An 11,992-nucleotide genomic window follows, 5' to 3' on the forward strand; every position below is an offset into this window, starting at 1 on the left:
ATTGAGAAGGGAAAAGTTTACTTCAGTGATATTATCTTAGTTTATTATAAACAATCGCGAGAATAAAAACTACTATGATGATGTCTCAGTCTGCACCAAAAACTTTTTCAACTACAAGTCCGAAGACCAATATTCTGATATTTTTCTTATTGGTCCAAACAAAGTTTTACAAAAACTTACTAGTCTGAAAGAAATTTTACTAGTCTGGTGCATTGGACTAGTGGCTCACCGTGCAGACTGATGTCTGCGGGAACAAACATGAAGCTGTTTACCACTAAACTATGAAACAATTCATAACAGGAGAAAGAAAGTATAACATTAATAAATAAAAAGCTAGTGCAAAGCCAAAAAACTGTAATTGTATCAGCGGTGAAATTTCAATTCTAGATATTTTGTCTAGTTTGAAATTAATAACATCATTACATAGTTATTTTGATATCTAAGTGATAAGTAACAAAACTAGTACGTTCGACAAATATCATATTAAAATGTCGTTAAAACCAATCATCTTTAATACAACGATTTGATCGAATGCATGACAGATCAACATTTAATATTTTCCGGAGCACAAGAGACCATCCCCAGTTTTTGTTAGGCTCTATGTTGTTCAGTCTTTAGTTTTTTTATGTTGTGTTTTGTGTACTATTGTTTGTCTTATAATCTTATTTTCGTCTTATGAGTTTGAATGTCGCTCTGTATCTTTCGCCTCTATTTTTTTACAAACGCAATAGTACGGTAAAGCCTAAACAACGAAAACAAGTTGATATATGGAATATTTATAACTATAATAAACTATCCCAAGACAGTTTTCCATCCTAGTCTGGTTCCGTCCTTGATTTCTGGTTAAGATATTGTCACATGATTTGTTATTGCGATTTAGAATGAAGATATACTTAAAAACTTATATGATAAAGTTGTCCTTGTAATTTACTTTATATGAAGCATACAATAAAAAAGTCACAATTTTGACATAATAATTCCAACTTGAGATATACCGATCGATAATTTTGGCAAGTGGAAATGACGTTTTAATCAAAGTCGTCTGCTGGAATATTATATTAACAATGAGATGGTCTTTGTTTGATGACTGTATATGAACGGTACGGTGACTATAATAGGCTTGACCTTTCTATTAACTTATTTGTATAAACATGTCGAAAAGATTGATATTACCAACTAAAATCTGGCAGCGATGATATATGCTAAGAGATGACCGAAAAACCTTCCAGCTAATAACAGAGTTCCAAATCCTTTATTTTGTACATAATGGCAGAAGACTGCAAGGGTTTCGAAACTGTATTATACTCAATGGCAGCGACGATCAAAGACAAGAGAACAAAACTTTGGCTAGTAACAGATTTCTATATATTTATGTTATACATCCATTATTGAACTACTATCACTTACTAGAAGACGTAAAACGTTCGCGGTTTTTTTCAACAACAAGTAAAATCGTCTCAATAAAATGTTTGTGTCCACTCCCCCTTATTCTGATGTCTGTTGAATCATTCTTGCTGTGTCCTATGACACCTTGTTTCTAAATGATTGTGTATTACAAAAAAAAGGACATTTAACCCACCATAATTCACCATTAGAACAAAAAAAGAAAAACAAAAAGAAAAACATTTCAATATCTACATTCACCGCTAAAACATTCTGAACAACTTTTGACTTTCGGATGGAGGACTGCGGACACGTGGAACATTCTTTGCTCAACCAGTGAGTGATGTTTGTATTAAACAGGTCGAGAACTCTAGATTTTCTGACGTCAGAATATATTTGCATAGTAATTTCCAAAACACAAGGCCAACATGGCCTTGAAAAACTGACCAATCGACTCAATGAACTACAATGCATTGTGGGCTACTACGAGTAAACTACTACTTAAAACACGTGGAATTAGTGGGAAAACAGTCAATTAATATATTGTCTGGGACTCTCATTACCAATTTTTTTATTCTGCAAATATATTTAATGTAAAATATATAACTTAATCTTCAATTTGCATGCTCAGATTAAAAAAATATTGTTTATTGGCTTCACGATTCGACTTTCTTTTTCGCCTTGCAAAAGTAGTTGAACCGGTTTTGTGCATTGTTATGAATTGAACCAGCATTAATTTCACGACATGACACAGTGAAATATCCAATGAAGTAACCACTGTCCAGTAAGAAAATCATTTGAGCTCTTTAAAATCTGTATAATGTTATTGCAAAATCATTTCTGCCTAGAAAAACACGAAACTTTCATTGAAACACTTCTTTCTGTACTGAATGTGTATTTTTTTTAACAGGACCTGAACTAATAGTAAGAACATCATAATATTCAGTATGCTAAAAAAAATGTTATGAAAGCGACAGGGGCAGGTCCAGCCATTTTAAAAAGGGGGGTCCTAACCCTGGACAAAAGGGGAGGGGGTTCCAACTACATGTCCCCATCCAAATGCACTGATCGTCCAAAAAAAGGATGTCCATCCCCCTGAACCCCGCCCTCTGGGTCCGCCACTGAGCGGGTACGGTATATAGCTCAATACATTTTTTATACTATAAACTAGGCTGCTGTCCTGTTGACATATGTCAAATATCTCCAATATTAAAAGTCTCTGGATCATAGTGGGTGCCATATTGCCTATTATATTTTTTCTAAAACGTGCTTTGTATATAGAAATAAGAAGATGAGGTATGAGTGCCAAATGAGACATCTTTCCAACAAAGACCATAATTAAGAAAAGTAAGCAGTCATAGGTCCAATGTTAAAAAGTAAGCATTTTGGTCTCTTGTGGACTGCTGTCTCATTGGCAATCATACCACATCTTTTTTTTTTATTATAGATCCAACGCTGCAATTTTCACAAAACATATCAAATGTTCTACCTTGTCGCACATACATATGGATAAAATCATTACAGCTTATATCCTAACGCATGTGGAGCAAAACTTTAGTTAGCTTCCTTGCTTTGTTTGTATATTGTACAAAATATAAAATATACAAGTTAAACTATGCTTATATATATATATATTGTTTAAAGATGCCAATCTTATTTTCAAAGCTTGTATAAACAACTATACAAACAAAGCAAGCAAGCCAACCAAAGTTTTACTTTGCAGGTTTAAGAAATGAGCTGTAATGATTTTATTCAGTTTGTCAAATGTTCGAACCCGTTAAAAACGAACAAAATGAAACTACAGTTGCTGACTTCACTACCTTCAAAACAAAGGGAACAGTTTGGAAGTCCCATATACTGAAATGTGACACTAAAAATACTTATAAATTTTGTTAACACTGCCATGTATTTAAATATTTCTTCGCCTTTTTTACGAACACAAAATTCAAGGATCTCACATTTGCCTTTAATTATCTATACGAACATTGCTGTACTCTTGAATATCAGCACCGGCTGTTATCACACAAGAGACCAAAATGCTTACTTTTTAACATTGGACCTATGACTGCTTACTTTTCTTAATTATGGTCTACACCAGTAAGTTTGCCTCATGCATGGGAAATTGTGTTTTTTCGCCGTTGTTTCGTTGCTTCTGGTGGACAAATACATGAAATCTCTGTGCCATCATCAAACATGTTAATGGCTATATATCGGGTAATTCAAACCCTTTTTTCTTCGCATAGAAACAACTCTCCGTTAATCTGAGCATGGAAGTAATACCTTATATCACGAACTATAAATGAGGATACACAAAATGAAAAACTAAGCGAAATTGTGAATCCCGCATTGCACGAAAAAATGTGTTGTATTTCAGTAAATAACACGTGTTCTTGGTTGATTGTAAATACGTAGTAGTCCATCATGCATTGTGACTCATTTACTGGATTGGTCAAAAACCTAGGTAAAAATAAATTGCGTCACATGTAAATAAACAATTACATGTGCGAGAACTTAAGTATGCTAATTTATGCATTTCCATATAAGGTAGTGGTCCTGACCTGTTAAAGGTACTAAGTTTGTTAATGAGAACGGTAGATTACGTCCTCTACAAATAATAACATGAACAAAAGAGTTTCAAAGTCACTGATTTTACTATTGTCACGAGTGTTAGACATAATTATAAAATAAAGTTCATCCACTCTTCAGAAAATAATTAAGTTCAGTATTGTTATAAAGAGACTACATATCTTCCTTTTAATTGAGGATTTAATACTCTTACATTTGATCTAACATTATAATAGCATCATGCTTAGGTCTTTCTGTTACTGAAGATTGGTTAACAGATAATTGTTTATGTTAGATTTTGCCAGTATATTATATTTGAAATGTTATTTTATTCCAGTATGACATGTAGAACTACATATTTTGCCACCGAGCCCTTTTTTGTGTTATATAAAGGTAAGTTATACCAGAGACATATATACACATATGTGTATATATGTCTCTGGTTATACTTTACACTCTGTTGTGATGTTATGCTATTGTTTCAGAAAAAGGGAGAATGTTTGGATCCATTGAAACGTTTTATCCCGCTGCACATGTTTGCACCTGTCCTAAGTCAGGAATCTGATGTACAGTAGTTGTCGTTTGTTTATGTAATTTATAAGTGTTTCTCGTTTCTCGTTTTTTTTAAATATAATATTAGACCGTTGGTTTTCCCCTTTGAATGGTTTTACACTAGTAATTTTATGGCCCTTTAAAGCTTGTTGTTCGGTGTGAGCCAAGGCTCCGTGCTGAAGGCCGTACATTGACCTATAGAAGAGTTGTCTCATTGGCACTCACACCACATCTTCCTATATCTACTCAAACCTTAACTCAAATTAAGCATTTAAAAGCTTAATTTTAAAATAATGAAATTAATATTTTTTAAATGCTTTAGTATAGTATGAATCTACCTTTGGCGAAGCACTCTGACATACATTTGACCAAACATACTAGGCTCAATAGAATAATTCCCACCATGATATTTGAGCAACATCAAGTAATTTTACGCAATTCATACGCTGTTAATTCATTTTCCCGAAGAAGTTATTTTTCGAAAGCATAAAACAGAAAAGGTATGAACTGGTTAGAGTTTCAGAGGAAGAATAAATACCAAGAAATTTGCTGCCATTAATTAGTTAATAACATTTTTCGGTCAAACGGATTTTCATTGCAAGTAACACTTTTAAACTGTTAATGCAGCTGTTGAACTTGTCTTTTATGTGACCAAAGATATGTTTTTCTTCTTGTTTGTACATTTAAACTCCTAACTCCTGAGTGTCTTATTTGATTTTTTTTTTGGCAATTTTAAGTTTGCTTCCGGGTGTTTACATACGCTTTCTTTTCTGTAATATTTAGATAGTTTATCTCTCATGCTATGCACGGTTTTCTCTTGCTTAAGGTGCATGCTCTTAGATGTGTACAGTTTTTTTTAATGACTTTTCCAATGTATATATACTAAATGTTTTTCGCCTTTTTCAAGTTTGCTTATTGAAATTGTTGTCCAACTCGCACGACATTTTATCTAACGTTGTGGACCGCGTTGATTAAATTTTGTACTGTTTCTGTATTTTTAAGAGTGAAAATTTTGGACAACTTTTGACATTATTAGTAAAATGTCAAATGCAATTCATATATTTGTATATTACCTCGCAGCTGTGTTCTTTTTCGTCTTTCACTAATGAAGCGAATCAAAATTGAATATAAGTGGTTCCAGGCGAAAACATTGCGGAATGTCTTCAATATATAATGCATAGATGTAGCGTGATCAATATTTAGTAAATAGCTCCCCTCAAACCGATGCTATTATGGGAGTCGTACGCATTGAACTTGCAGTAGGATGAGGGGTTTTCGTTATTCTGACGCATTCAAATGTGACATTGAGATGAAGAACAGCTATAAAACTGTTATAATTATTGCTTTGCGTTTGATTTGTCATGTGCGAACAGTGATTGGTTAATAACTGATATATTATATTCTACTAATATTCTTTTTTATCATATAATATTTTGCTTTTAAATGTTATAAAAAAATATTAACTGAACTGCAAATAATGATGTTAAAATAGCTTATATTCTCTATACTTGACATTAAAACGCATTATTGTAGTGTTTACAAACAGTCGAATATATCAATCAAACCCACGTTAACAGTTAATTATTAATCTCAATACAAAACACAAAATCAATATCTACTTTCATAATCCAATTACACTGTGCTGACACAATCAAATTTTAACAGAATTTCTTGTAGAACGAAAGTTTTAATTGTTTTTACGTTACATTAGTGTTTGTTAACACAGAATAATGGAATTTTATAGAAGCCAATCAAAGATGAAGATGATACGACAATAAATTTTATTCTTTGAGAGAAAAAAAATATCAATAAAATCATAAATATCAACGGTTCAATTAGATATAATGAGAATACAAGACTTTATCAAGCATTTATTGTCAATGTATTGATCTTAGTGTTGTCAATATACTCCCCTCTAGTGATACAAATCCGCGAGGTGGTTATGTATATATTTGAAAACAATTGTCTCTAATTTTTAGGAATTAACCTTTGTATTGAAAACACATGCGCAGACTTAATATAGTGAGAGAAGAAATGGACAGGCTCGTAACGTGTTATTGGTTGGATACAGATACAATTTCTATTTGACATTTTGTTTGAAGGATAAGAAATAATTGATGAGATACGTAAAAGATATTATATTTGTAATGACACACTGTTATAACATATGTAGTATAAAACACGAAATAAAGATTTAATATAATGGAATAATGGAACGTATAAAAGGGAGAAATTCACCAATATATAGAGCTGTTAAAACTACCGTAGATTTAGAACGTTACATTTTATTTCAAGGAGAAAGCCGGTTATCTTTCTAATTATGAAATATGGTGAGAGACTGGTCAATGTTAGCTGATAAAATTTATTAGTGGGAGCATTTGATGACAGTGCTATGAGTTCAGTGGTTGAAGATCCTGGAATTCCTCTCGTCGGAATGAACGGGAATCACGTTCAGTACAAGACATTAAACGAGTCTACAGATAGTGTGACTCCAAAAGTTATAGGACGATTTGAAACGGTGGGTAGCCGTCTTGCGAAGAGGAAAGAATTATATTATCGGCGCAAACGTGCAAATGATGCTGCTCTGGGATTTGCAATAGCTGGAATATTTTTGATGATTATAGAAACTGAATTAACGCATGCTGAAGTATTTACAAGGAGAGAACTTCCATCGTATCTGATCAAAATGATGGTAACTGCCTCGACAGTTGCGCTTTTAATATTTCTATTTATTTATCATAGACTTGATGTTAAACTTTTCATCGTAGATAACAGCGTCGATGACTGGAAAATTGCAATGAGTCCAAGACGAGTTGTTAAAATTGTTGTAGAATTCTGTACATGTATTATACATCCAATACCTGGTGATTTTACAATATGGTGGGAACGAACTGTTTCTCAAGGGCAGATAAGTCGTACAGACGACGTACCACTAGACGTTGTTTTGTCTCTACCAATGTTTTTACGTTTGTATTTGGTATGTCGGACAGTGATGTTACACAGCCGTCTTTATCAAGACGCGTCATCTCAAAGTTTAGGAGCTTTAAATCGGATTCATTTTAATTTCAGGTTTATATTTAAGTCTTTCATGGCCGTACATCCAACCTATATTTTGACATTGATCATTGTGTGTATGTTCTTTGTAGCTAGTTGGTGTTTACGATTATGTGAGATGTATGATAGTTCTCCCGATGAAGCAGTTCATGCGAACTACCTAAATTCAATGTGGCTGGTAGCTATAACATTCCTGTCCGTTGGATACGGGGATATTGTACCAAGTACGTACTGTGGAAGAGGAATAGCAGTAACTACGGGAATATTTGGTGCTGGAGTTACCGCACTTGTTGTGGCGGTTCTGGCAAGAAAACTTGAACTTTCAAGGTCAGAAAAATATGTACATGATTTTGTAATTGATGTCGATTTAGATAAACGTCTAAAAAACGAAGCAGCGAATGTAATGAGGTCTGGGTGGTTCATTTACAAATATAGACGAATCAAGCAGAACTCATCCAATAGTTTAAATTACCAAAGGAAGTTACTAGAGGCTATATACAACATCCGGGAAATAAAAGCCGCACAAAGACGATTGGTTGATTCTTCTACGACACTAGTGGAACTTTATAAATCTCACTCCGAAATGGCAAGGTCAGTCGAAAATGTAAAAGTAAGGCAAGGAATTTTAGACGACAAAATGGACAACTTAGAATCAAAGATACTTTCCATTCATGAAAAACTAAATGCTATCCATACAGCTGTAACACAGAAACAAAAATAACATAAAGTAAATACAATGATAAACACCGCTTACAATTTGGCAGGGAATTTTAATGCTTATAAAATTGTTGAAATTTAAAAAGATTAACAGTCAGTCTTAACGTATTCAATAAATCATTTTACTGTGCATTTAATTTTTTCCTCATAAATGAAATTACCAATTGCGTATTGAAAATTCTTACACATTTACCATAAAATGGACCAACTAAAATTAAGAATGAAAATGGGGAATGTGTCAAAGAGACCTGACCAAACATCAGACTATTGTCTTCCTTTCTTTACAAACGTTTCCTTATTTGCCTGTAATAAAATATAATGATGATTGATTGAATGTTGGTGTTTAACGCCTCTTTATGCACTATAATTGACTTTATCGTGGTGGTCAGTGGCTGGAGTGACTGACGAGAATCAAAGACCTTCGACAGGAACACTAACAATGCTAGTAAATTAAGATTGCACTCGAACACACATGCCATGTGCGGTATTCCAACTCACAACGTCAGTGTTAATACAAATGTTGATTATATTGCAAGTATACTACAAATCTTTACTGTCCTTTATTTTAAATATAATATTTCGATAAGGAAAAACACATTCTTTAATAGAGGGTCACCCGAGCTGTGCAGATCAAATGATGTATGTCAATTACTAACACTTGATCTTCAAACCTTTAAACGGAAATATAATTTAAACCTCAAATGGTTTTTTCTTATAATATATTCATATATAGATACTATAATATAAAAATGATCGAAGGTATGGCAATTTTTCTGAACCATCTTATTTACAAAATTTTCGGAATAAAAGTATATAAATGACTTTTATGCACCACATACCACTCGAATATCTCTGCTGATTGATATATCTAATACAACATAACTATTAGTTTAAACATATTTTATTTGTTAAAGTACAAATTGGATAAGACACAAGTCAAACAGACTTATGAAGTCTTCTCCATTTAACATTTATAGCAATATAATACAAAAATATATGTATGAGCATGCATGTAAAGAATGGTATATCTAATTTAGTAAATATATATATAAATATGGATCAAAAGACGGAAAATTGAAGATTGAAGAAAAAGAAAACAATAATAATACAGAAAAAATAAATAAAAATAAAAATATATAAATGAATAAATTATTTTGAAAACAGAAAAAAACAAATACAAAAAAAACAAAAAATAATAATAAAAAAAACAAAAACCCAATTAAAAAAAAAATAAAAAGGACAAAAAAAAGGGAGAAGAAATCTTAGATGATGATGTGTGTGCGATCATGGTTTGCTACCTAGACAATTTGAAATCTTTCCGAACTTTTAATAAACTCGAAGACATTTTTGAAAATGTTTCGGTTTTGCTCTAAAGTAAGAAGACAACTACCCGAGGTAAGTAGTTCTATGTTAATTTTACAATCATTTGGAAGCCAGCGAAGACTTTCAAACATTTTATTTCGTATGTTTGAATATAATATACATTTAAAAAAGAAATGATAGGAATCTTCACGATTAACACCACAGCGGCAGGAAGGGTCAGAAATAATGTTGACCCTATATAGATCATAGTTTAAGGATGATGCAAAACATCGAAGTTGGGTGAGAATTATATTCAATTTTCGATTTCCAAATTCATATTGCTTCGGAACAAAAATATAACTCTGAGGGTAACGGTTTTTTAGTTCAGTTTTAAATTTATTAATTGATTCCACATTACGAGTTGAATCATCAAGATTATTCCAAAGACGTATGGTTGATGGAATAAAAGAATCATTAGTTAATGCTAGTCTGCAGAATGGAATAATGATGTCATTTCCATTGCGTAGAGGATAAACCGTCATACTTTGTATTTTTTGGGGAATTAAATTTGACAAATATTCTGGAACATTATTATTTTGAATATTATAAAACATTTGGATTTTTCTTCTCTCTCTTCTTTCAGCTAATGTTTCCCATCCAAGTTCTTCATAAATAGCCCTTGAGCTTGTGAATATAGGTAAGCCCGTAACTATCCTAGCAGCTTGGAGCTGTAATTGCTCCAGTTTATTGACATAACCTACCCCAATATTATCCCAAACCTCACTTGCATACTCAAATAAAGGTCTTATAAAAACTAAATAGAGTTTTTCTAAATTTTTCCTGCTCAGTTTATATTTCAACTTCCTTAGCATATTTATATGTTTAGACGTGCTTGATATAATATTATCAACGTGAGCATTCCATTTAGCATCATTGCTAAATGTAACCCCTAAATGTTTATGCATATTTGTAATAGGTATATTTTTATCATTGAATATAAAGTTCATTTCTGGGGTTTCAACATTAGAAAATAACATAATTTCTGTTTTATCTGGATTAAAAGACATTAACCATTTTTTGGACCATTCGTTCAGCTGTTCTAGATCATGGTTTATCACAGTTTCTATCTGAAAAGCATCACGATCCGCACAGCTGAACGATGTGTCATCTGCAAAGAGTCTGCACAGTGAAATAAGTCTTTCTGCAATATCATTTATATATATTATAAAAAGTAATGGTCCAAGGACCGACCCTTGAGGAACTCCAGCTGAAATACTGCAAAGTTTTGAAGAAGATTGCTTGATAACCACCCTTTGTTTTCTATCACTTAAGTAGCTTCTAAACCATTTTAACAGATTTCCATTTATACCATAAGCCTTCATTTTATGTAATAAACCATCATGCCAAACTTTATCAAAGGCTCTAGAGAAATCGCAAAAAACGAAACAACTTATCTCTTTCTTTTCAAGTGAGTTCAATATGCAATTATATATTTCTAACAGTTGGTGAACCGTTGAACATTTAGGAAGAAAACCCGATTGATACTCATAAATTAATTTAAATCTTTGTAAGTGGTTGTAAACATATTTATATACAACACGTTCCATGACTTTGCCTATGCAACTTATGAGTGATATAGGTCTATAATTTGAAGGTAATGAACTATCCCCCTTTTTAAATAAGGCTATAACATTTGCAATTTTCCAGCTGGAAGGATATTTGCACTGATGCAAGGATTTATTAAATATAATACATAATGGAATTGCAATTTTGTCGGGACAAATTTTAAGCATCTTATGACTAATGACATCCGGGCCGGACGCTTTTTTGGGATTTATAGTTTTTATGATATCAACAATTTCACTAGTACTAATCACTATATCATTCAATAAATTGTTAGTTTTTTTGTCGAAATCGGGTAATTGAGCATCAACATCTGCTAGCGATGAAATGAAACAAAAATACTTATTTAGAATGTCGCATTTCTCGTCGTCTCTATCGGCGAACTCCTCAAAACGATTATCATTAAGAATATTTTTTAATGGGGGTATGTTATTAGATCCTCTATTTGGCTTAATCAGCATCTTCATAATTTTCCAATAAGTCTTAGAATCTGAAGCGTTATCTAGTATTATATTTTCCAAGTTTTTCTCAAAATTTTCTTTCGCTTCCTTTTTCATATTGTTCACTTTATTCCTCTGTTTCTTATATTTATTAATATCCGTTTCTTTTTTAGATTTAATTGATTTTTTTCGTAATCTATCCCTTATTCGAATTGCTTTTCTGATATTAGTGTTAAACCAGTGTTTATAACTATTACTACAAGCTAGAACAAATATAGAGCGATATTGTGTATATTAAGTAATTTATCAATTCATGTGTAAATGTCAATTAACAGAATTAAAATCATTCATGAACA

At 32.2% G+C, this 11,992-nt stretch overlaps 1 protein-coding gene across 1 annotated transcript; it reads left to right on the top strand.

Moving 5' to 3' along the window:
* The first annotated feature begins 6,185 nt into the window (after positions 1-6,185).
* On the top strand, positions 6,186-9,006 carry LOC134688565 (small conductance calcium-activated potassium channel protein-like). Its single transcript, XM_063549370.1, has one exon. It carries the CDS (start codon positions 6,893-6,895, stop codon positions 8,273-8,275), a length of 1,383 nt encoding a protein of 460 aa, XP_063405440.1. The 5' UTR covers positions 6,186-6,892; the 3' UTR covers positions 8,276-9,006.
* Positions 9,007-11,992: the final 2,986 nt, after the last annotated feature.

This window comes from Mytilus trossulus, chromosome 10, assembly GCF_036588685.1.
Source record: "Mytilus trossulus isolate FHL-02 chromosome 10, PNRI_Mtr1.1.1.hap1, whole genome shotgun sequence".
Taxonomy (NCBI): Eukaryota; Metazoa; Mollusca; class Bivalvia; order Mytilida; family Mytilidae; genus Mytilus; species Mytilus trossulus.

Coding starts and splice junctions, on each gene's coding strand:
- LOC134688565 (XM_063549370.1), top strand. CDS start 6,893: ATGAGTTCAGTGGTTGAAGATCCTGGAATTCCTCTCGTCGGAATGAAC.